At 39.7% G+C, this 26,728-nt stretch overlaps 2 protein-coding genes across 2 annotated transcripts; one reads left to right on the top strand and one right to left on the bottom strand.

Annotated features, from left to right (window-relative positions):
* Positions 1-15,668: 15,668 nt before the first annotated feature.
* On the bottom strand, positions 15,669-18,647 carry LOC141707437 (uncharacterized). Its single transcript, XM_074510601.1, has 11 exons — positions 18,374-18,647; positions 18,220-18,291; positions 18,042-18,134; positions 17,876-17,934; positions 17,554-17,661; positions 17,212-17,285; positions 16,903-16,979; positions 16,682-16,765; positions 16,502-16,594; positions 16,300-16,407; positions 15,669-16,185 (listed from the first exon to the last, which is right to left on the bottom strand). The coding sequence occupies exons 1-11, from the start codon at positions 18,557-18,559 to the stop codon at positions 15,808-15,810; spliced, it is 1,332 nt and encodes a 443-aa protein (XP_074366702.1). The 5' UTR covers positions 18,560-18,647; the 3' UTR covers positions 15,669-15,807.
* Positions 18,648-23,971: 5,324 nt separating this feature from the next.
* Positions 23,972-25,207, top strand: LOC141689782 (uncharacterized). The gene is made up of 2 exons (XM_074494174.1): positions 23,972-24,138; positions 24,310-25,207. Exons 1-2 carry the CDS (start codon positions 23,972-23,974, stop codon positions 25,205-25,207), a joined length of 1,065 nt encoding a protein of 354 aa, XP_074350275.1.
* The last annotated feature ends 1,521 nt before the right edge of the window (positions 25,208-26,728 follow it).

Raw genomic sequence — 26,728 nt, 5'->3', positions numbered from 1 at the left:
ATTTTTTTGCAGTTCAGAAAAAAAAAAAAAAAAACACACAAAAACAGTTTTAGCCCATAAACCCACGAATTGTTCCCACTACCCCATCATTTTAACCCTTAATTCCCAAACCCTAATCTAATCCATACCCTATATATACATACACCTATCCTACATATCTCCCACAAAACTTCCTACACTTAAACCCTCTCACAAACATCAAAAATCAGTTCTTACACACTTCTATTCACGAATCAATGGCACCCAAGAGAGCACGCACTATTAACAGCAGCAGCACAGTTCCTACTGCTGATTCTTCGAGGGGCACTGCTGCAAGGCCTCGGTTAACTGACAGAGCTGCGGAGGAGGAGTACACTAGGCTGTTGGGGAAGCCGATTCTGAAGGAGAGGGGGTTTTTACCATCAGGGAGGGATGGTGAGTTGTTGCCCATGATTGCAGAGAAGGGGTGGATAGCTTTTTGTGAGTCACCCGAAGCAGTCCGATGAGCGTTGTTCGCGAGTTCTACGTGAACGCGAAGGCTGAAAAGAATGGGTTTTCTGTAGTCCGTGGGCTGACGGTTGATTATCATCTTGCGGCGATTCGCCGTGTGATTGGACAGCGAGAGAGGAAGCCCGAGGAGGAGAACTGGAATGAAAAGACTGCTGAGGATTTTGACTTGGATTTGATTTGTGCGACTCTCTGTCGACCGGGCATAGTTTGGAACCGCAGTCCAGCCAATAATGAGTATCGTCACTTTTCGGCGATCGCCATGAACAGGTATGCCCGTGCATGGAATGTATTTATATGTGCTAATATTTTGCCTTCTTCACATACACACGAGGTCACAGTTGAGAGAGCACAGCTGTTGTGGGGAATTCTGAATGAGGAATACTATGTGGACCTTGGTGAGTTTATCTACCAAGGAATTCTGAAGTTTTTGAGGGGAGCAAAGCATATGAACATCCCTTATACATCCACGGTTACGAAGCTATGCCGAGTAGTGGGAGTGAACTGGCCGGCTCATGAGCAGTTGCAGTTACCAGCAGCTCCGATAGATTCTGGCACTCTGAATGGGATACAGGAGTGGACCGGTGGTGAGCCTGAGGAGCATGGGCTGGGTTATCATCTTCCAGGAGGGCGTCCAGCACGAGGTGCTACTATAGCTAGGCCAGGGCGTGGTGAGGCTGGTTCGTCGAGAGCTCAGGAGGGTGCTGGGATGGGTGATGCCCAGTATAGGAGGCTTTCACGGTGGATGGATGCCATGTATGAGACGCAGAGTAGGTTTGCTCAGGAGCTCACCCTTGCGTTAGGGACTGCTTTTCGAGGCCTTGGAGCTGATATCCAGTGGCCAGTTTTTTGTGAGGACTCTGCATACCCGCCGCCTGATACTCCACCCGCTGAGGGTGATGATGATGATAACTCCGGGTAGGTATACCCTGTGTTCCTTTCTACTACTTTCACTGAGGACAGTGAAGATTTTTAGTTTGGGGGTGGTAGTTAAAGGAATATTGTGTGTGTGTCATTTAGTTGCATATTCATGATAGTTAGTTCATATAGTTGCATAATTTATGCCATATAGTTTTTTTTTTATGAATGTCATGTAGCTCATGCATTTACTATGATCCCTTTTCCAATGATTTATCGACTGAATTGTGATATTGATGCGAGTGTAGTGATAACATTAAAGTGATGTTAAGTTGTGTAGGTTGATATGCATGCTAGAAACAATTGTAAGTCCACTGAGTCTTAAAGAATGCGTAAGGGCTAGATTGTTGTTATGATTTGGTTGTTTTCAAGGTCAATCTATTTATTATGCTTAGAATTCGATTATAGGTTCTTAGTGATAAAAACATGAAAAAGAAAAAAAAAATTGGAGAAAAAAAAATATGGAAGTTGTTGCTAGTTGTGGCTAGGCGTCAAATGGCTAGTAGCCGGCTCGCTTATGTTGCGAGTAGTCTAGGGTTGAGTAAGATGGAGCGAAACGCACTTGCTCAGAAGTTATTAAAAAAAAAAAAAATTCTGCATAATTGATCAAGAGTGGGCTCTTTGGTATTCGAGTTATTAAGTTCTTAGGGGACTTTGTGCCTAGTGACCTAAGGCTTTTAGAGTCTGGGATCCGCTAACCTAACGCTCGTTACATGGATACCATTGTATAAGTCTTTTGTGGACCTCACTCATTGCACGGTCAAATAAGCATTTGAGTTGTAAATAAAAAGCACAATTCCGCAGTAAGCTCCAGAGTTCTTGTAGTGTTGTATATCACTTTGTGCCTAGAATTTTTATTCTTTGTATAATCGTAGGATTGCCTTGAGGATAGTCTAGTCATAGTAATTGGTCTAGTTCTGAAGCATATCTGTTAAGCATTCGCACACACCACGTTTCTGGCTGTTTGTCCGGTTGCATGAGTTTATTGATCTTTAGATGTCTAACTGCATTCGTTGAGATGTGACAATTTGGTTGGTTAATTGTAGTAAGGGGGATCGTTGCATTTTCATATAGATTGCATTCATGCATATCTTTATTTGTTTTGAGTCTGTGACGCTTGAGGACAAGCATCGATTTAAGTTTGGGGGTGTGATAAGTGGCATTTTATACCACTTAGAACGTCTTAAAATGGCTTAAATTGGTGTCTTGAAATCAAGTATTTTGTGTATTTAATGCGTTTTTCTAGTGTTTATGCATTTCAGGGTATTAGTTGCATTTCGGGGGAGGAATCATCAAGAATAAGCCTTGGCATGTGTTCACCATTGCGAGAGGAAAGGAATGGGCAGATTACGGCGAAGAAATGGAGCAAGCTTGGAATTTTTCCAGTAGGGTCCTGCGCGCCCGCGCAGCAATGCTGAGCAGCCGCGCAGTAGCCTGCGCGCTCGCGCAGAAATGCTGAGCGGCCGCGCAAGGTCGGGGAAAAAGCTGAATTATTTTAGACTTCTACTTCTGTGTGGCTTCCAACTTCTATGTAATCTGAGTTTTATGGGACTATTATATAGGTAGATTTGAGACGTTTTCATAGAGAGTATTAAGGAGATTATGTTTTAGATTGTGTTTTACGCAAGAAGCGAAGGAGATAAGGAAGAAGACCGATTTAGCACACTGCAACGAAGAGGAAGCATATATTCTTGTGATTCTTGTTTCGTTGTAACGTTGGATGCTAGTTTTCTTGCTTTGACTTATTTACTCTTGTGACGTACTCTGTTTTAATATAATTAGTTTAGTTATTATTTTCTTGTGTTTGTTTATCATGATTTCATATGAACCCATGATGGCGATGAGTTCTATTATGGGCTAATCGTGATCATGGGGTTACAATGGATTTATTATGGAATTCTTTAGTTAATTGTTTAATACTTTAGTGTGTGATGATTGTATGATATCTAGTATTGGTTGCGCGTATTCGTCTTATGTGCGTCGCGAACATATAAGATAGGGTGTTAATCTCTTGTGAAGCGACGGTGGATCTTGAGATTTAGAACTTGCCATGCTAGCATAGGTTCATGTATGTTGTGCATGATTAGTGGGTAACTCTAACAGTTTTATTTGCCCTATGTAATCAAAAGGAATAACTTGTGGTTAAATCGTTGTGTTGTCAATTTCTGTAGACATATAGGAACTCAACATAATTGATGACTATTCAACTTCTATCTTAATTGTGGATGCTTGGTAGAATGGTATTAGTACAATGAAAGTTGGCTTTTATCAGTTTCGTGTTATTCGATTAATGTCATCAGTGTCACATGCTAAATGTAATAACAATGGCTATAGAAGGAAGTAATAATGAAGTTGTGATCTCATGAGTGTTTTATTATTGATAATTTGAAGTGTTAGTTAAGTGGTTAATTAAGTAGTTAATTATAGTTAATATTTGATCAACAATTTTAAGTGTTATTATCTTAACATTGAGAAGTAATCATACATTGGTGAGTGAGTTTAATTAGATAATAATTTAGTCTGAGTCTCTGAGGGAACGAACTAGAAAGTATTTTATATTACTTACGAACGCGTATACTTGCGTGAATATTAGAGCGTGTTTTCGCCCTAACAAAAATCCTTATCCCTAACATCACTCTCTTGATTTTTCTCTATAATCCTAATCCCAGCAGTATCTCCTTCAATTTCGGTAGTCAGAAACAGTTAACCTTAGAATCAAAACACCAAAATATATCATACAGCCTATACATACGCATATACACAGCCACCAACATGCAAACACAAACACAGTTTCTTGGCATAAATCAAAACACCTTTTCTTGCATATACAAAAACCGGAAAACAAATTCAGTTTTTGTAACATCAATTGTTTTTTATGCAACCCAAACCTAAACCCTAAACAATGAGCAACATTAATTCTACATTCAAATCGCCAAAACTCGACACAACAAAACTAAACCGACTTGGACATTTCATACACATGCATTCAAAAATTCAACCCACGGATATTCATTAAATCAAACACAGTCACGAGAAATCAAAAACAAAAGGAAAGGTTCAAGCACTTACAAGAAAGCAGGAGAAATCAAACGGCTTCAAAGAGCAAGAATCTCGAAGTTCTCCTTAAAGAAAGAAATTAGAAAGTTTTTGGTGTTTGTAATTGCGTAAAGAAAAAAGAAATGACAAAGGAGGGGTATTTATAGGCACAAGTGGGGTAAAAGCCCACTCAACCGTTCCAGAATCATGGCTGCTAAAATTAGACACGTGGCAAGATTCTGGGCATTCATATACTAACCGCCGCAGTTAATAATTACATAGCTGTAATTATTTAAAAGGCACATTTTTTGAGGAGAAAAGGGGGGGAACTGCAACATTTCGTATATATGTATATATGTATACATATATTCCTAGAGGAAACTCAACCGCCGCTTGACACCCCGAGAAAAATGCCAAACTACTGTACACCTGTCACATCTGTTTCCAGCAGTCAAAATAATGGGGCCTACCCAAACACAACCTCGGGGACTCACACCCAACAACACCTCGGGGCTAGCGTGCATAAATCAAAGGAAAAACGCAAAAAAAAATTCAAGTTACAAAAAATCAAAAGGCCTACCCAAACACGACCCCGGGGACTTGTACCCAACAATACCCCGGAGTTAGGGGTCATAAATCAAAGGAAAAACGCAAAAAAAAATTCCAAGTTACAAAATGTCAAAATGCCTACCCAAACACAACCCCGGGGACATGTACCCAACAACACCCCAGGATTAGAGGGCATGAATCAAAGGAAAAATGCAAAAAAAATTCCATGTTATAAAAAATCAAAGGGCCAACCCAAACACAGCCCCGGGGACTTGTACCCAACAACACCCCGGGGTTAGGGGACATGAATAAAAGGAAAAATGCAAAAAAAATCCAAGCTACAAAAAATCAAAAGGCCTACTCAAACACGACCCCGGGGCCTTGTACCCAACAACACCCCGGAGTTAGGGGGCATGAATCAAAGGAAAAGCGCAAAGCATCGACTCCTGGAAAGATTTCTGAGAGATATTCTTAAATAGGTTTCGGGAAAACCGCATGAACGAGCTCCAGATATGCCACTTGGAAACCATTCAACAGAGAAGTAGAGAAACGCTACCTGAATTCATCAAGAGATTTTAGGAAGCCTTCAACCAACTCTCCAACCTTGAGGAGAAAGAAGCCGTCAATATCTTCCGACGAAACCTCCACCCGGTTTCGTGCGAGGGTCATGTCAAAGACTTGATTCACAGAGAGCCCCAAAACCTTGCTTCAGCTTACGTATTGACTTCAAAATTTATCAAGGAAAATGACTTCCTCACTTCCATCAAGATGAATAGACAAATCTCAGATGATGATGAGTCTCCGGAGCGCTGCACTTCTTACAAGAAAGAGAAAAGATTCAAGACCGAAAGACAGTCCAACTACATCCAGTAGTCCCTGGGAATTCCACCCTGGGATAACTACTCCAGACCCCAGAGAACTGAGAAGAAGTCAAGGCCCAAGAAAGAGCCCAAGCCCGAGCCCGAATGGATACCGCTCAACAGACCCCGGGCCGAAATCTTAGGAGAGGTTAAAGGGAAACCCTTCTATTATCCACCAAAGCCATTAATAGCACCTCCAGAGAACAGGGCGCGCGACAAATATTGCGGGTATCATGAGGATCATGGCATACCACGGAAAACTGCTTCTCCTTCAAAATGTTTATTGAAGACCGGATCAAGAAGGGTAACATGAACCACTATCTGTAAAGGATATTAAGCGACAAAGATATGGCCTCCAACAGTGGTAAGCACGTGGTCAACATGATCTTCGAAGGAGCCTCCTCTCTGCCCCAGAGCCCAAACATGGACGGCGATGTCATGATGATCCAACCCCTCGAAGATGAACCCATTTATTTCTCTCATGTAGATTATGAGGGCCTGGATCCCGGACACAACCATGCTCTAGTCATGACTCCCGACATCGCCGACAATGAGGTAAAAAGAATTTTGGTTGATAACGGCTCCTCAGCTAACATCGTTTTTGAGCACACACTTAACAGGATGAAACTGGGACACCTTCGTATGGATCCTTGCCTTGAAGACCCCCTCTACGGATTCAGGAATAATATAATCCCGATATGATGGGTAATATACCTCCTCGTGGTCTTTGGTACTGCACCCCAGCAAGTCTCTCATGTCATGAAATTCTAGGTCATAAGTACATCATCCTCTTACAACATGATTTTCGGGAGGCCCACCATCACCAAACTTCGGGCCATCCCTTCAACGATTCACTTGAAGCTGAAGTTTCCCACTCCGTGAGGCATAGGAGAACTCAAGGGAGACCGGGACATATCCAGGAGGTGCTATGGGCAGGCTCTGGTGATGGCCGAAACTGAACCTGAGAACAGAAAGAAAGTAATGGCCTTACCCAAAGGCCAAAGCCGCAAGAAACATCGCGAGCATCTCAGTAAAAGGCCAAAGTTGGATGTCAACATGATTGAAGATTCGGGGTACGGCGTAACCAATGCCGATGCCCGAATACAAAAATTCGTGGAAGTAAAGGAAAAGACTAAAGTGGAACCAACTGCACAGACTATGGAGATAGAACTGGAGCCCGGGAACCCCACCCAGATGATAAAGATTGGAAAAGGCCTAGAAACATCCTTCCAACAAGAACTCATCCAGATGCTAAAAGAATACGCGGACGTATTCGCGTGGACACCAGAAGACATGCCCGGGATAGACCAGTCGATGTCGATGCACAGTTTGGATGTGGATCCGAGAAGAAGCCAATCAAACAGAAGCGGAGGAACTTTGCCCCGGATTGACAAAAAGCTATAGATGAAGAAGTAGAAAAATTGCTCAAGGCCGATATCATCTGCGAAATCAAGTACCCCAAATGGCTCGCCAATGTGGTGTTAGTCAAGAAACCAAATGGGAAATGGAGAATGTGTGTCGATTACACAAGCCTCAACATTGCATGCCCAAAAGATTCTTATCCCCTCCCCAATATCGATCAGCTGATCGATGTAACTTCTGGTCACACTATGCTCATCTTTATGGATGCCTTCTCGGGATATAATAAAGTCCGCATGAATCCAGAAGACATCGCTAAAACATCCTTCATTACCCATCGGCAGTCTACGCTTTTATCATGATGCCCTTCGGGCTCATCAATGCCAGGGCCACCTACCAGAAAACGATGAACACTATCTTTAAGGACCAGCTGCGGTGCAACATGGAGTTGTACGTCGATGACATGATCTCTAAGTCGGTATTAGCCCCAGACCACATAAAAGACCTCAAGGAATGCTTCAAAAATCTGCACAAATACCAGATAAAGCTTAATCCGGAGAATTGCGCATTTGGAGTACCTTCGGGCAAATTCCTGGGCTTCCTAGTCAGTGAAAGAGGGATCGAAAGTAAACCTAGAGAAAATCAATGCCATAATGGAAATGAAGATACCCCGCACTCAAAAAGACATCCAGAAGTTGGCAGGATGCCTGGCGGCCCTGCGCAGGTTTATCCCAAAACTTGTACAAAGATGTATTTATTCTTCGAACTACTGAAATGCGCCCAATAAGAAATGTGTAGATTGGACCCCGGAATACAATACAGCCTTTGAGGAGGTTAAACAACATTTGATGAACCCCCGGTGCTATCAAAAGCCAAGCCCGGAGAACCTTTGTCTCTTTACATCGCCGCCGGACCAAGAGCCATCTCTTCTGCTCTCGTTCGAGAAGAAGGAAGAATCCAGAACCCCATCTACTATGTCAGCCAAGTCCTCAGAGATGCCAAGACTCGGTACCCAAACTTGGAAAAATTCGCCTTGGCCCTCGTGCACTCCAGCAGGAAGTTGAGGGAATATTTCCAAGGCCGAGAAATTAAAGTGGTCACGGATTAGCAGCTCAGGAAAATCATTCACAAGCCGGATACATTCGGAAGGCTGGTTAACTGGGCCATTGAGTTAAGCCATTTTAACATTAAATTTGTGCCGTGAACGGCGATAAAGGCCCAGGCCCTGGCGGAATTTGTTATGGAATGCACATTCCTGGAGCAGCAATAACCCGCTCCCAACGGGACCGCCTCTGAAGACACCAACCCAGGCACAGACTCCTGGAAGCTCTACGTGAACGGGTCATCAACGGCCGAAAGGTCCGGGCTGGACTCATTCTGATTAGCCCGGAAGGATTCACCATTCAACAAGCAATAACCTTCGCCTTTAAAGTTACAAACAATCAAGCTGAATATGAGGCACTCCTCTCCGGGCTCAGGTTAGCAAAATCCCTCGGGGTAACAAGGATGGTCATTTATAGTGATTCTCAGATTGTAGTCAAACAAACTAATGGAGAATATATTGTGAAAGATCCCAAACTGGCACAATATCAAGCAATGGTGCGAAGTATCCTGGAAACCATCCCAAATACTACCATCCTCCAGATAAACAGAGAAAAAACTCCAGAGCAGATGAGCTATGCAAGCTCGTGCAAAACACTTCGGATCTTAGCAGTTCGGTCTATTTTGAAGAGCTCGGCGCACCTAGCACAGAACAGGCCAAAATTTTGTGCATCAGCAGCCCGGAAAACTAGATGACCCCCTATATAGCCTACCTGAGAGATGGAACACTCCCGGAAGACCAGAACAAAGCCAAATACTTGAAGCACAAGGCTGCCCATTTTTTCCTGAAAAATGATCAGTTGTATAGAAGAACTTTCTCAGCACCAACTCTGAAGTGCGTAGACTCGGAGAAAGGAGACTACTGCCTCTGGGAAGTCCATGAAGGTATCTGCGGAGATCACCTGGCAGCCAAAGCTCTGGTCTACAAAATCATCAGACAAGGATACTACTGGCCCACAATCCACTCCGACTCCGTTGCCTATGTCAAGAAATGTCCTCAATGCCAAAAATGCAGCGATGTTCCTAAGCAAAGTCCGAGCCTGCCAGCATCAGTGTTATCTCCGATCCCATTTGCCGTTTGGGGCATAGACATCATGGGCCCTTCCCCCGAGCAAAAGGAGACCTCCGCTACGTTCTCGTAGCCATTGACTATATGACTAAATGGGCAGAATCCAAAGCAATGAGGACGATCAATCAACAAGATTGTTTTAAATTCATGGATTCAATCGTTATGCGGTGCAGGATCCCAGTGGTTTTAGTCTCAGATAATGGCCCACAGTTTGTTGGATCTGATTTTGAAGCGTATTTGAAAGAACTCGGAATCAAACACAAAAGGACATTTATGGCACACTCTCAGGGAAATGGACAAGTCGAGGTGACCAACAGGACCATACTCCGCGGCCTAGAAAAAAGGTTGGAAGAGTCCAAGAAAACTTGACCAAATGAACTCCCAAAAGTCCTATGGTCCTACAGGACCACCCCCAGGACAGGGACTGGGGAAACCCCTTTCAAACTCGCTTATGGCACTGAAGCCCGGTTACCAGTCGAAATAGGATCACCCTCTCACAGAGTGGCTAATTTTGATAAAGTCTCCAATATCGAAGGCCTCAAAACCAATCTGGAACTTCTTGACGAGGCGAAGGATCGAGCGGTGCAAAATATGGAGGCTTACAAAGAAAAATGAAGCTCTACTTCGGAAAGAAATCCAGGATAAGGGAATATGAAGCAGGCGACCTGGTACTCCGGCATACCGAGGCTTCAGACCCAACTAACCAGGGAAAGCTACAGCCCAACTGGGAAGGGCCCTACAAAGTCAGAGAGGTGCTCCGTCTAGGAACCTACAAGTTAAACTACCTTAACGGAACCTAGGTCCCGAACACCTGGCTCGGAGCCCGTCTCCGGAAATTCTATCAGTAGAAAGGTGCGCATGGCTATATATAGTTTTTGTTGAACAATAAGAAACGCAAGTCTGTATTTTCCCCATCTAGAATGTAATCGACACTCGATACCTATTTTTGCTATGAAATATGCCATGCTTGCTATTATTATTATATTACAATTATTGGACGCACACCCACGCACAAATTTTATTCAGTTAAAAGTTTTAACCCCATCCCGGGGACTAACACACAAACCATGTGTACTTAGAAACTTTTTATTCAATTAAAAGTTTTAACCCCTTCCCGGGGACGAATACGCAAACAATGTGTAATTAGAAACTGTTTATTCAATTAAAAGTTTTAACCCCATCCCAGGGACGAGTACACAAACCATGTGTACTTAGAAATTTTTTTATTCAATTAAAAATTTTAACCCCATCCCGGGGATGAATACACAAACCATGTGTACTTAGAAATTTTATTCAATTAAAGGTTTTACCCCATCCCACCGACAAATACAGAAACTGTGTACGAAAATTTCTAATCAAATTAAAGTTTTACCCCATCCTGGGGTCGAATACACAAAACCATGTGTACTTAGAAACTTTTTATTCAATTAAAAGTTTTACCCCATCCCGGGGACGAATGCGCAAACCATGTGTACTTAGAAAATTTTTAGTAAACAGTTGCAGAAACCAAATACATAAAAGGGAAATATATTTACATGCTTGTCCAGGGTAAACCAACCCCGGACCAAATCCGAATCAAGTCATACAAGGAATTAAAATTAAACGAGTCTAAAAGTTACAAGGGCTGAGTCTTGCACATAAAGAAACTAGAAATGAAATTACAAGGCACAAAGCCTGGATTTTCATCAATCAGTTTTGGGGAGGAGGGGGAGTCTTCTCACGGCCTTCTTCGGGAGGAGGAGGTGGTTGTGCCCCGGAGGTTCCCGCTTCAGCAGCCTGGACATTCTCGCGACGAAGCTCTTCCTCGAGGTAAAGCTCAACAAAGCCCTCCAAGTTACCATCAGGCTTCTCAGCAAGATAAGCAAAAGCGATATCCCAGCATAAATTCACCTTCTCGAAGATTTTGTTGTTCACCTCTTCGTAGTAGGCAGGCGTACCCCGTAAGGCTGCGAGGACTTCCTCTACCCGAGGTCGAGCAGCAAGTTCTTTCTTTAAATTCTCCACCTCCACCCGGAGGGATCCAACAACCTGCTCAGCCACCTCCCGGGCCTTCACCTCCTCCGCAAACGCCTTCTCATTCTCCCGAGATTCCCTCTCCTTCGCATCCTGGTACTTGGTGAACTTTTCCTTCTCATCGGCCAACTCTTTCTCCGCTGTCTTCGCCTTAGCCACTCTCACATGATAGTTGTGGATGATGGTATAGCAGTCGCTGATCCGGGCATTAGCCTGAAAATGGAATAGAAAAGACTTAGCATAAAAATAAAAGAAAAAGAAGGGGACAATAACGAAGTACACATACCTCCGAAACATCCCGAACCAGGTGATCTATAAAAGTATCAGCATCCTCCTTAGCATAACACTTAAAATCTGTAGGAGTGGTTTAATTCTCAAACATCTCGCTCTTATGATCATCGAGAGTCATCCGGGCCAAGAGGTTCTCCAAAGCTCTCCTCTTCCACCAAATTCTAGCTCTCCTCTTCCGTTGGACCCGGAGTGGTCACCCTCCTCCGCTGCGGGGTTCCAGAACCACCAGCAACATCCTCCACAACCTTCCTCTTGCGAGGGTTCAAAGTACCCACTTCCTCCTCCTCCAATTCCACCATTTCCACCTCTTCGAGCTCAACAACAACAGGAGCAGACCTCTCTGGGGCCGTCTGTCTCACACTATTCCCAGACGAACCGGTATCCCGGACATGTGAACCACTCCCAACACCACCAACTTTCTTCTTCAACGGAGTCTATGCCATTTCGGGAACAAAAGAAAAGGGGGGAAAACAAAAAGCTACTCAGAAACAGTTAACCTTAGAATTAAAACACCAAAATATATCATACAACTTATATATATGCATATACACAGCCACCAATATGCAAACACAAACACAGTTTCTTGGCATAAATCAAAACACCTTTTCTTACATATACAGAAACCGGAAAACAAATTCAGTTTTATGTAACATCAATCAATTTTTATGCAACCCAAACCTAAACCCTAAACAACGAGCAACATCAATTCTATCAAATCGCAAAAACTCGACACGACAAAATTAAACCGACTTGGACATTTGATACACATGCATTCAAAAATTCAACCCACGAATATTCATTAAATCAAACACAATCACGAGAAAGCAAAAATGAAAGGAAAGGTTCAAGCACTTACAAGAAAGCAGGAGAAATCGAACGGCTTCAAAGAGCAAGAATCTCGAAGTTCGCCTTGAAGAAAGAAATTAGAGAGTTTTTGGTGTTTCTAATTGCGTAAAGAAAAATGAAATGAGAAAGGAGGGGTACTCATAGGCACAAGTGGGGTAAAAGCCCACTCAACCGTTCCAGAACCAGGGCCGCCCGTTCCAGAACCAGGGCCGCTAAAATCAGACACGTGGCAAGATCCTGGGCGTTCATATACTAATCGCCGCAGTTAATAATTACATAGTTGTGATTATTTAACAAGTGCGTCTTTTGAGGAGAAAAGGGGGGAAACTGCAACGTTTCGTATATATGTATATATGTATACAAATATTCCTACAGGAAATTCAACCGCCGCCTGATACCTCGGGAAAAACGCCAAAATACTGTGCACCTGTCACATCTGTATCCAGTAGTCAAATAATGGGGCCTACCCAAACACAACCCTGGGAACTCACACTCAACAACACTCCGGGGTAGGGTGCATGAATCAAAGGAAAAACGCAAAAAAAATTCCATGTTACAAAAAATCAAAAGGCCTACCCAAACATGACCCTGGGGACTTGTACCCAACAACACCCCGGAGTTAGGGGGCATAAATCAAAGGAAAAACGCAAAAAAAAATAATCCAAGTTACAAAAAATCAAAAGGCCTACCCAAACACAACCCCGGGGACGTGTACAACACCCCGGGATTAGGGGCATGAATCAAAGAAAAAACGCAAATAAATTTCCATGTTACAAAAAATCAAATGGCCTACCCAAACACAACCCCGGGGACTTGTACCCAACAACACCCTAGGGTTAGGGGACATGAATAAAAGGAAACACGCAAAAAAAATTCCAAGTTACAAAAAATCAAAAGGTCTACCCAAACACGACCCCGGGGACTTGTACCCAACAACACCCCGGAGTTAGGGGCATAAATCAAAGGAAAAACGCAAAAAAAATTCCAAGTTACACAAAATCAAAAGGCCTATCCAAACACAACCCCGGGGACTTGTACCCAACAACACCCTGGGATTAGGGGGCATGAATCAAAGAAAAAATGCAAAAAAAAATCCATGTTATAAAAAATCAAAGGGTCTACCCAAACACAACCCCGGGGACTTGTACCCAACAACAGCCCGGGGTTAGGGGACATGAATCAAAGGAAAAACGTAAAAAAATTTCAAGCCACAAAAACCAACACACCAAAGAAGCACACTACTCCCCCATCCGGGCAAGCCCGCATGAGAGATTGGGAGGCAAATGATAGGCCATAAGTAATCAGGCCCAAGTAAAATGATACAAAAGCCCAAATAGAGAGCAGCTCAGTCCCAAACTGGAGTGGTCCCCGGTACACGTGGCAATGACAGAAATGTCAATTGTCTCATGTTACAAAAAATGAAGCTACAACATCCCAACCGTCCAGGTGTATGACTCCCAAGTCACCCCAACTGCAAAAAGGACATCCGAGCCCCGCTTGCCATCTGATCCATCCAATCACTCACCAACCAAGAATGTTCAAGGGCTAGGATGAAAAGGTACAAACCCCTAAAACCTTAAATCTTGTGGCCTATAAAAGGGCCCAAGAAAAGGGTTTTAGAGGTTAGAAAATATTGTCTGCTACACACTTATATACACACCACTATACATATATTTTTGAATAGCTCCTTCTTCCCTCTTCTTCTTCAAGAAACCTCATTCTTATTCTCACACCGGAGTTGCCGCGGGGACCAGCCCCCCTCCGATCCTGTTTTGCAGAGTCCCCTACATCGCAGCTTAACCGCACATCATTCGCCATGTAGACGGGGCTCGAGCTACCGTGAAAAAGGAGAAGATCCTGGAAGAAATAAAGTTATCAGTCACCACTATCATTACCATTTCTCAGCCATTTTGCACCTAGGTTTTGATTATTCGAATTTCTAGTCAGGGCTCGCAGCTACGCTCTGTACGTTTAGGCAATATCTTTATCAGGATTAACATATACCAAGTTACAATACTGCTCAGAATGTCCGTTACACCACAAAGAAACAGAAAGTGTTAAGTCATTCATACTTGAAATTCAACCGGCTCCATTCTCCACCGTCTCTCTTTATTTTCATACGCCTCTTCAAAAGCTTGTCTAAATCCATTGTGGCCCGTATGCGTGTATATTGTCTCCATCCTCCTGTTAAATTCGTCGGATCCATTTTAACAAACTTCCCCGCAAAATTTCCTATATTCGTGAGGACTTTCTCAGAAACCAACCCCTTTGGAAGGTCATACACCTGAATCCATGTCACTTTTCCGTAGATTGACTAAATGTAGATCTTCATTTCCCTCAAATTTACGATTATGATATACTAACAAACTTTGCTCAAAAGCCCATGTCCCCTCGTCTAGAACCTTCTCCATATCAAAGATATGATAGAAAACAAAAAATATCTATGTCCTCCCAAATCGTGAACTCCCATCCCCTCCTTTGGGCATCATAACAAAGCCAGAACATTCTTCATTGCGTTAAAATTAACATTCTTCACTAATACAAATGTATTATGTGATTTAGTCACCTCCCCCTCCCCCTCCTCCTCCCCCTCCGAAATAATCACCCCATTTTCCTCCTCTTCCTGAGCTAGCCACGAGTACAGATCCCCCAGACTCATCGATGATGTTGCCATTAGTATTTGACATTAGTATTTGACACCCCAAATGAACAAAATGAAATGGAATAATTATAAAATGAAACAAACTAAACCCTTGTTACGGGAACAAGACGAAAAACCTTGCAACTCATGCAGAGTCGCAATTGTACGTATATTAGTTTAGTACTTATTCTATTTTAATACTAAAATACTTAAGTTTATCAATTTCTTTCAAGGTTTGGGTTGTTAAATTTGCATTTTGGACAGCAATCGAGACTCGAGAGGAACGTTAGATTTGAGTGGGATATGATATCCTTCACCAGTGCCAATGATGTTTGCCGCTGCTTACTTACAGATATTCTCATATTTGTAGGTAATTTGTTACAGGTTATCCATGGTCGATTGAGACACCAACATTTTTCCGGCCACCTTCTTCTTGCCCTTGCTCTTGCAGAGACTATTCCTCTGTTCAGTTCCATTTTGCTTGACCAGAAACCTCAAATAAAGATGTAAAACATGAATATATTTCTAAAATAACTGTGTTTCCATTCCTTTTGAACTTGCAGAGATTATGCACTCATTCAAAGCAAAAAAGTTTCACCAGAATCAGTCATCCAGCTGAGTCTACGCTATCCTATTATTTAGAGGAACCAACTAATAGTATTACATGGTTTTGAAGTTTTTTTGACACTATTTTTCTTTTTCTTCACATACTTCTCAGTCTTAGTTTTGCGAGCCTCTCTTTTCTCTTCTTTCACTTTCTTCTTGTTCTCTTTTCTCGCTGCTTTTTTATCTGCAGGGAGTGTTTTCTGTGTATCTTCCTTCATAGTATCGTAATGATTTACTCCTTCTGAATCACTAGAATCATCATCACCCCCCACCTGAATCTTTAGGAGAGATGCATCTTTAGGAGAGATGCAACTTTCCAATACCTCTGGATGCTTTGGTGGCAGGTTTTTATCTGCGAAAATACGAAAACGACCGCTGCAAGTGCCACTTCTGACTCTTGGAATGCCAGACTGAAAAAAGACATACGATCGACTTCTAAGATTTTCAAATTTTGAAGTCACAGGTACATATTATGATTTATGGGCTTAGAGCATGATAATATGGATGATAATAGAGCATCAAACCTCTTCTAAATAGCGACCCACAGATTCATCCGGGATAGATGAATCTACTACAAAATTGAACAGGTACGATTTTAATATAACTTCCACGCCATTCTTTTCGAAAAAATCCTGTGCAACACCATTTGGTTTACAACATTGTTCTTATTTTCAGATAAAATTTAAAGAAACAATAGGTGTATAAATGTAACCCAAACCAACTTACAGAAACATGAATGCAATCCCAGTATAACAAGTCGAGGGAAAGAGGATCGTCAACGTCCACAGATTGAGAAACATCAATAATGTGCAAGTCACCCTGCAGATTCAGAAGGGAAGGATAGATGTGTGCATGATCATAAAGAAGAAAATTTCATTCAATGCAAAAATAGGCTATTGGACTCACCTCGTCATAGAGTATATTATACTCACTTAAGTCTCCATGCACCAGTTTACACTTTTGGTATAAATTTCGCATCACTATAATCATCTGATCATTCATAAACAATGCAAATTAAAATTTTAAATATCCTTAACAACAAAAAACAGCTAAAGTTCACTACACTTGGGTTTGCCATTTACTGTTTAACAAAATTGTTTCTACAATTTTAAAAAATGTAGACACACCTGTATATAACATTCACGCATCTTGTCTTCAGATAGATTTGCATCCTTAAGACAAGGAGCAGGCGACCCTGATTTTCCTGTAAGAAATTAAAATAAGCTTAATTTCCAAAAACCGCTAGAAATTTTCAGGCAACGGGATAAATGCATCCGGTGGTATATAGATAAAAATAAGCTGATCAATCACCACCATTGGTAAAGGTCTCTTTGTCGTCACTTCCATTAATCGAAGTGGAAAAAAGAAAGCTTACTTCTAAAGACTTCAAATAACATTCGTTCAAATCAAGAGGATTCAGATAGAAGAAGACATACCTATGAATTCCATGACTAAGACATGAAGCCTCAAAACTATTGGAGTGGGGCACCTGATCCCTGCGTCCTTTAGCCTGAACTCAGAAAATAGAGAGCTTCAACAGTCAGCATCACATAACCTTGTCTGCATTCAAATTAAGAAAGAAACCTTTTCTCTTTCTTTTTTTTATCAAATATGCAGCAGTGTGCCTCACTGTTACAATTCTCAGAGATCAAGTCTGTTGGTGTATTTATAGATTATTTTTTTGAGGTTAAATAGAGTGAATCTGTCCAGAAACCACAAAGCAGCATAGGCAACACGTGATACACAGAAAGAGACTCGGGGGTTATAGCAAGCATTACCTCATAAGGTTCCTCATTTCATTTTCTGCCCAAGTCTTAACTATTTTCCTGGAATTGCTCTTGAAGTTCCCACGCCTAGAATGCCCTTGTGTATTATGATCCCTATCCCTGAAGTGACAAAAAAAAACCATCGTCATCATACTTTTCTCATCACTCTTCTATAAATCAACAAGAACATTGCAAGTAAGCACACATATAATAATAAATGGGTTAATCTTCACTTTGAAAAACCTATGACTTATATCGAAGTTGAACCGCATACATATTAATTGTGGCATAATCATGATTAGTAAAAACAAGCTAAAAATACAAGTAAACTTACTTGAATACCTTAACAGCAAATTCTTGACCATCGTGTTTCGTGGCATGATAAACACTGGCCTGTCAATAAAAGGGGAAGTGATCACAAATTTTAACCAAGGACAATAGTATCAATGATACATCGTAAAAAAGAGGAGCCTAATATTTGAATAGTAATTGAAACATACTTGCTTCCCGGTGAAAATGCAGCCATTTAAGTCATCAAATATAGCATGATTCAGCAATTTGGACAACACCATACAAGTTCTTGGATCAATTGCCTATTAATTACACAACAAATTAGGTTTTAGATTATCACATCGTATCGACAACTCCTTACATTACATAAAAACAAGTGTTCTGGACCTGTTCGAGACTCGCAAAGGCTCTGTTGACAGTAGTTTTAGTTTTACCAGAATTCAGCAGGTTCATATTTTCCTAATATCACAAAACAAAATACAGTAGCAACATTATAAAGAGTAGATTCCCTGGGGAAAAAATAATTAAAAAAATAATGTACCTGAAGATGGGCAACAAATTTCTGGTTTCGATTAGAGATAGGTTGGAAAGTTCTTGATAATAAGGATGGTTGACCTCCGTGAGAATTGGGTCTTGTAGAATACAAATGAATAACCCCATCGTCTTTAATACAATCTAATCGATCTAAAGCTTCTCCGATTTCAATATCGATTTCTTCCCACTCCATCTTTAGGGTTTATTTGGGGATTAGGGATTTTTCGGCGAGTATCAACTAGTTATACGTTTGAACTACTTGCATATACTCATGATTAAAAATAAGGAATCGGTACTAACCCGTTGGGAAAATCGGGTAAGTATCCGAATAAAAATCGGATTTATTTATATATTTTAATATTATTTAAAATATTTATCTTAGGTAAATTGTCAAGAATATCAATTTTGGGTAATTATTTGCAACTCTACTATCTTACTTAAAATCTTGCAAATTTACTACTTTTTTAAATATACAAACAATTAAATTGCAAAAATACCATCTATCTACCCTCTTTATCATCCTCATCCTTCCTCAACTCATCTTCCTCCACCACAATATCTTCCTCAACCCTCTACTGCCGACACCACCACCGCTATATCCGCCGACGGCACCTGCGCCAGAGATTCACTCACCGGCGTCATGGGAGCAACTGATCCTCCTCCATACTGCTAAGTCGCTTAAACATTTTCTGCATAGAAATTCAAAAGCTACTTTATCTACAATTGATTCATCTCTGAGCCTCCCTTTGCTTAGAGGCTGATAACGAGTCGATTTCAATATCGTCTTGTTTATCTCTATCGTCCTCGTCGTCTGGTCATGATCACGATGATCTACCTAGGTCGTCTCTTCATTTGAATAAGCCTCATAGCAATTTATCACAAACGCACCTCAAGAATCCATCTAGAATGAGACTAGTAAAAAACAGGACTGATTGCCAAATCAACAAAAGGAATTTTGGGGTTATTTTTAGTTAATTTCATGTTTGTTTTTAGTTGATATTAGTATTGGCTCGCAGGGGCATTCATTTTTCATTTGCAACCATTGGAACAACTTATTTTGTAACTAAATGTAATTTTCAACATAGTTTTTCAAATTTCCATATGTGGTTGCATATATGGTTACTAGCAATTGCAGATATGGTTGCAACTGCAACCTCCGTATTTTTACAAATATTTTTTGAAAGATAGTATTTTTGCAATTTAAACTGACAGTATTTTTACAAAAAAATTATAAAATTCAGGTATTTATGAGAAAAGCCCTTTATCTTATTTGTTATGAAATATTTAATTCAGAAATAATTTTATTAATCAAATTTTAATATATATTTTAACGATTAATCGGGGATTAATCAGGAATTTTTATAACGGTGCATTTACTCAATTTTTTAATAGTGGTGTATAATTTTAACTTTTAATTTATAAATCAAAAACAAAATTACAAAAATTTCCTTTTAAAAATTTATTAAAATTTTGTAAAATAGTTCAAAATTAAATTTTGGTAGTAACAAATTTAAAATCAATTTTTTTAACAAGTTTTGATTTTTTAATTTTGCAGGAAATAATTTTCATTGATAAAAATAAAAAAACAATACAAAGGAACGGAATTTCCTTCTTATAGACAAGTACTATAACCGATAATCAACATATATTCCCAAAAATTTAGATAATATCGATTTTAATATATAAATAGATGAATCACAAAAAATGTCTCGTTCAAATCATGCAAGAGCAATTCATTTATAATAAAATATATTTTATATGATATAAGCTAATAAGTGAACATTTTTATTTTGCTAATTTTTTTATTATTTAATATTTTAAGATAAACACTCCTTTATCATTACGTATTCCATTAAGTTTCAAACCCAATTAGTTAATTATCCACATGCGCATTACCCACTTCGGTCTATTACCTCCACATTTGTCTCTCAAACTCTTCAAAAAGTTAGCCGAGCACGAGAGTTTGAAAAAGTCCTATAACTGGGCTCCGTCCCTTTTTTGGTATATTAGAATGGAGAATTCATATTTTTGGTATATATGTTCAAAAAATTCCATTTATGGTACAGAACGCCTGTACTTTTGGGATTCTACAACTGACACCCAGAACAAGTGGCGTTCTGGGGTCTTTTTAATTTTTTTTTTCTCTTTTTCCCCGTGATGAAGTTGTGTTAATGTGTTTTTGAACAAAATAAAATTAGATAAAGGGCTATTTTTGGACTCCCATATTAAAAAAATGGAAAATATTTTTAATAATTTTTTTTTGTTGGCTTGTAATGTAAACCTAATTTATGTGTGTATTTTTTAATTTAAATAAAAAACCGTACAAATAAGATTTTTCTAGCTCCGAAAAGGGTGTCGTGCAATGTGAGTGTATAATTTTTAGGTGAGTGCATGTTTTGGCACGTGCGTATGTAAATAACCGTAGTTTTTTTGGGATCCAAATATTTTTGTTGTGTTGTAATGTAAACCTATATTTTGGGAAAAATTTAATTTTGAATTAAAAATTTATATGGCCAACACTTTTGTAGCTTCGAAAATGGTGTCTTGAGCGGCGAGTGCGTAATTGTCACGGGAGGGTAAATTTGTGCACGACATATTTAAATAACCGGAAATTTGTTTAGGTCCATTTTGTAGGTATGTAAAAACATTTGGAGTCTGTATGATTAAATAATAAATAAACATTTGGAGTTTTTTTTATTAAAAACCAATATCACTAACACTTTTGTAGCTTCGAAAATGGTGTATTGAGCGGCGAGTGCTTAATTGTAAGCGAGGTCATGTTTAGGCGTAATTGGCAAAAAAATTGTATATGTTACATTTTAGTTTTTAATTTAAAACTCGAGAAAGGGTGTCATGAGGGATAAAGAATTTAAAAGTACGTTGTAACGGAAAGTGGATAATGAAAATGATAAAGTAGGAAGTACATTGCAACTGAAAAAAGGATAATGAAAGAACTCTCAAATTCTTTAGTCATCCGCAAGATTAACAACGTAATGATCAAATTCTTGATCTTCAATCTCGTTAGCTTTTTCATAATTTTCTTCCTCATCCCCTTAAATGTGAGGGGAGGTATGCTTATGACCTCCCTCCCCATTTTTGTGGGTTGATGCGTGCCTACTCGGCCGAGTTTGACGCGGTGGCCACGGGTCGGGGCCGTGAGTGCTATAACAGATGTTTGTAGCCATACCAACATCATCGTGGCCTTGAGAAAAATCCCCAAGTTTGATAATATACTTAGCATATTTCTTATCCCACTGTTGTTCCTCTTCACGTATCTTTTCACTCCTACACCTTGCGACTACATCCTCGGCCTCCCTTTTCCTCATCTCAAGCTCGTCCTCCATGAAGTGGTAGTATCGACACATTTCTTTTAATTCATAATCATATTCTTCCTTTGAAATGTTACCAGCGTTGAAATTCTTATTAATGTTATCTTCGTACCGGATCGATGATTTCATAAACTCGAAGTGCATTTCCCCGTACCCAATAAAATGTTCATTATCACGGACGGCGAATCCTTGTGCAGCCCGTATAGCTCGCATTCTTCGGATAAATTGTTTGACCTCACTGATTTTTGCTCTGTGAGATTCAGTAGGTGCCTGAGATTCGGTCCATTTATACCAATTAACTTCCCCGTTGTTACGCATTTCTGAGCTTGCGTGTCCCTTGCCCTTGTCCATGACCTCAGTGTATGAATCTAAAAATATGGAGAATGTTAAAGTGGAGAGGGATGAAATTGAGATGATGACTTATAGGTCCGCAGATATTTATAGGCCAAAAAATGAACTGGTAAAACTTTAAACTTTGAACTGGGGCAATAATGATGAAGGTGAATTTAATAGTTTGAGTTTTCAAATCATTTAAAACATTTGCACGTGACTAAAGTTCTGAATTATTACATGTGCATTACCTTTGAAAACACACAATACTTGTTTGAACTTATCTTATTTTCGAGGAGATGCGCACATGGGGTGTTTAATGCAGTGATGGACAAGAAGAAGATAATTGAGGGAAAAAACTATTACAATGAGGCAAAGAAATTACATTGTTTGCTAAAAATCAGCAAGGTTAACAACATATTCATCAGACTCTTCACCAGACTCTTCATCCTCAGCCTACATCTCTAGGTGTTGCTGATGAGCCACAACATACCTTGCTATTAAGTTATCGTCTTGTTTGATAAGGTTGATTTCCATTATGTCATATTTTTTGTAAACCTCATCCACCTGACGGATACATTCCTCATCCGTTTGGGACATATCGTTATAGGCCCTTTCAATCTTCATTTTATCAGCTTTTATTTCGTCCAATATTTTGTGATTAACTTTACCATATGATTTCTTCACAATTTTGGATTCTTTCTTTTTCCTTCCACGTTCAACGGATTCAGCTAAACTTAGTTGACGCATACCTCTCTTAACATTTGTAGGCGTTGCATGCCCTTTGCCCTTATCCATTTTATGTGTAATAAGATGCCTACAGTTGGAACATATGGTTTAAAGTTATGAAGTATGATGTATTTTTAGGGAAAAATGAGCCTTATAGTGGTACAACTTAAAGGTTATTTTGCATTTTTACCGTATACTCAATGACAAATATAATATTAATATGTCATCCAACAACCACTGAAATCTTATCAGCCTTTAATAAAGACTTTGAGTTGTCATATTTTCACATGCTATTATCTTCAATTATTTTGAAATGACTACTCGTTGTAGTGAAAGTAAGAAAAATGAAATGTCATAATATAACAACTGTAGAGCGTGAATAAAGATTGAAAGCAAAATAAGATTGTCCTTAATAGTCCATTGCGTGTTTGAATTACTTTTATCAGTGGGTTGTATAGTCTATTACTGTCATTCGAAGTAGCTTTACAGTTGTTAGAACAAATGAAAATGCGAGTAGATAAGTATTGAGTTTATTATCTCATGTTGGCAATGTGTTGCAATATCATATTTCCCGTTATCATTGATGTATCATTTTATTTTTCCAATGGTTCCCTTGTAACATTATTTTCATTTGGATCAAGTTCTAAATTTTTGAAGTGTGCACCATTTGGAGCTAGTTTAGAAAGCATTGTGAATACTAAAACCAGGAACGAAAATGAGTTGATCGTGACATAATAAAATACAACAAGTCCAAACTAATAAAGTAAAGTCTAAACTGCATACAAACTGAAAACATGGCATAAATAAAGACGAGAAGTCTGGGAACATGAGCAACACTACTGATCAGCCACAGAACCTCCCGCCGGTGTGGCATAGCCTCCCTTTCCCTTTTACTGCTCTACGGGGCTGCTGCCTGACATGCACAGGAGTATCGGCTTCCTCACTAGCATCATCCTGCTCATCACTGTCATCCCCCATATCTTCCTCCTGCATCTGATAGGGTGTATGCATCTGACGCCCCTGCTCGAAGCTCAAAGTAAATAGCAATTGAGGAAGTGTATGGCAGTTGGGCTAAAATATACCAAACTCTACCCATGTTCCTCGCAGCCATTATGAAGACAAATCCTGGAACCATTGCTGAGATCGATGCTGTCCCTCATGCTAAAGAGCGGGGCACCTCCGTCTGCAAGCGGATTTTTTAGTCTTTAAAGGCAATGATGGACGACTGGCAACATGCACGTCCTGTGATTTCAATAGATGGGACATTCTTGAAAGGAAGATATAGGGGCAAGCTGTTTATTGCTATGGGTGTTGATTCGAACAACCACCCGTTTCCTCTCTGTTATGGCTTGGTTGATGAGGAGACGTACGAGAACTGGTCTTGGTTTTTACAACGACTTTGAAGACATGTCTGTCGGCAACGGACCGGCGTCTTCATCATTTCTGACCGTGCTGCCAGCATTATCTCCGCCCTACAAGACCCTCAAAACGGTTTTGCTGGGCCACTCGGGATCCATAGATTCTGTCTCCTCCATGTAAGAAGTAATTTTTGTAGTCATCACCCAGGTGGTGAACTAAAAAAATTAATGTGGAAAGCTGGAAGAACCACACAAGTCTCAAAGCACGACGCATATATGTCAAGGATTGGTGAAATTTCCCCCACCGCCCTACAATATCTTGCTACAATACCCGTGGAGAGGTGGACACTTTCCCACGATAGTGGTGTTCGCTACGGTCAAACAACCACAAACATGCTTGAGGGCTTCAACGACAACATAAGGAGAGCTCGTTTTCTTCCAGTAACAGCAATGATGGAGTACCTCTTCTACAAGGTGGTCACAATTGTAGATAAACATCGAAACATAGTGGATGACGGTCTACAAGAGGGGCAACAGTTATGTGCACGTTCCGCCGCTATGTTAGCTAAAATTCGGAGAAAGGCAACAGGACATACAGTTATTACTTTCCATCATCTCCGCGGGATTATGAAAATACTAACACATCAGTACACAACTGCAAAGGGGACGGTAAAGGGAGGTAAAACCCAGGTTGTCAACTTGAATGACCGTACGTGCACCTGTGGAAAATGGGCGACCCATCACATGTTGTGCTCCCATGCAATGGCAGGTTGTATAACACATGGATTGAGTTGGGAGCATTTCATCGATCATTTCCATAAGAATCAAGCAATGCAGGACTTGTACAGGCCAATAATTTATCCGTTGGAACCAACTGAATACTGGAACTATGACTTACCCGTACCTTGGCAGGGGTATAGAAAGTTAGTGCCGGAAGAGTCCTTGAAAAAATTAAAGGAAAAATGCGGGGATAAGGGAGAATCGGTGCGGATCCGAATGGAGATTGATAGTCTGCGGTCTGGAAAGAAATGTAGTTTATGTAACCAAGAAGGTCACACCAAGCGTAGTAAGAAATGCCCAGGGCGCCCCCACTAAAACACGTGATCTTCTTGTCAAACATATGTACTACTGCTATTACAAGCAGCCTACTTGTAATATGGTTCTGTTTCCTTGTTTTTCATTTCATTATTTACTTGTTCTATCATAATATTTTGGTTTCCAATACTCAATGCACATTCATTTTATGTCTACCTACAAAACAATAGAAATGTGGCCCTAAACAAATTTCCGGTTATTTAAATATGTCGTACACAAATTTGCCCTCCCGTGACAATTACGCACTCGCCGCTCAGGACACCATTTTCGAAGCTACACAAGTGTTAGTCATATAATTTTTTAATTCAAAATTAAAATTTTCCCAAAATATAGGTTTACATTACAACACAACAAAAAAATTTGGAACCCAGAAAAACTACGGTTATTTACAAACGCATGTGCCAAAATATGCACTCCCCTAAAAAATATACACTCACATTTCACGGCACCCTTTTTGGAGCTACAAATTTCATATTTAGATGGTTTTTTATTTAAAATAAAAAATACACACATAAATTAGGTTTACATTACAAGCCAATAAAAAAAATTACTAAAAACATTTTCCATTTTTTTAATATGGGAGTCCAAAAATAGCCCTTTATCTAATTTTATTTCGTTCAAAAACACATTAACACAACTTCATCACGGGAAAAAGAGAAAAATAATTAAAAAGACCCTAGAACGCCACTTGTTTAGGGTGTCAGTTGTAGAATCCCAAGAGTACAGGCGTTCTGTACCATAAATGGAATTTTTTGAACATATGTACCAAAAAAATGACTTCTCCATTCTAATATACCAAAAAAGGGACGGAGCCCTATAACTGTCTTATATTAGTTATTGCTTAATAATCGGACACTTTGTATTTCTTAGTTCTAAATGTTAGGTTATTAAGTAATTCGAACTTGAATATATTGATTTTTTATTTTTTTGTAATTCTTAAGATTTTATATTAAGTGATTAAACCGCAAACCGAACCGTAATAATCACAAATTCGCAATCACAACTGACGCAGTTAACCGCAACCGCATTTACAGTTGTGGGTGACAATTTTTTAAAATCGCTCTTCACAGTTCGGTTCGACTTTTACCTAAAATCAATCTCTGATCCGTACCGCGAACACCCCAAATTCAAACCACGCAATAGTAAAACTGTATGAAAAAACACATGGAAAAACGAGTGCCCTCTACAAAATTATATTCTATACAAAAAAAACTAAGAATAAAATTAGTGTTTTCTAATAGTTATAGTTATAGGACATTGCTCGTGTCATAAAAATTTGTTGTAAAATTATTTTATAACCCGAGATCCTTGGACAGATAAATTGTTTTGAAGTCAAATAAAATAACACTCATTAAATATCTTTCAACCATCCTGGAATAAGAACAAATGAAGTATAAGGACAACGCATTAAAAATAATAAAAGAAAATTATATCAAATGAATAATAATTTATTATAATAACGAACGTTCTAACATAGAGTTTAACCAAAGAAAATATTTAATTACACACTAAAGTAAATAA

Source organism: Apium graveolens, chromosome 2 (genome assembly GCF_009905375.1).
Source record: "Apium graveolens cultivar Ventura chromosome 2, ASM990537v1, whole genome shotgun sequence".
NCBI lineage: Eukaryota > Viridiplantae > Streptophyta > Magnoliopsida > Apiales > Apiaceae > Apium > Apium graveolens.
This window is presented reverse-complemented; position numbering and strand designations above follow the sequence as displayed.

What these genes read in the sequence shown, in the direction of transcription:
- LOC141707437 (XM_074510601.1), bottom strand. Translation starts at nt 18,559, where the DNA reads ATGGAGTGGGAAGAAATCGATATTGAAATCGGAGAAGCTTTAGATCGA. An exon ending in AATTTGTTGCCCATCTTCAG is followed by an intron (nt 18,292 to 18,373) that starts GTACATTATTTT and finishes TTGTGATATTAG; the next exon opens with GAAAATATGAACCTGCTGAA. An exon ending in GCATTTTCACCGGGAAGCAA is followed by an intron (nt 17,935 to 18,041) that starts GTATGTTTCAAT and finishes TTTTATTGACAG; the next exon opens with GCCAGTGTTTATCATGCCAC.
- LOC141689782 (XM_074494174.1), top strand. Translation starts at nt 23,972, where the DNA reads ATGGACGACTGGCAACATGCACGTCCTGTGATTTCAATAGATGGGACA. An exon ending in ACGTACGAGAACTGGTCTTG is followed by an intron (nt 24,139 to 24,309) that starts GTTTTTACAACG and finishes TAATTTTTGTAG; the next exon opens with TCATCACCCAGGTGGTGAAC.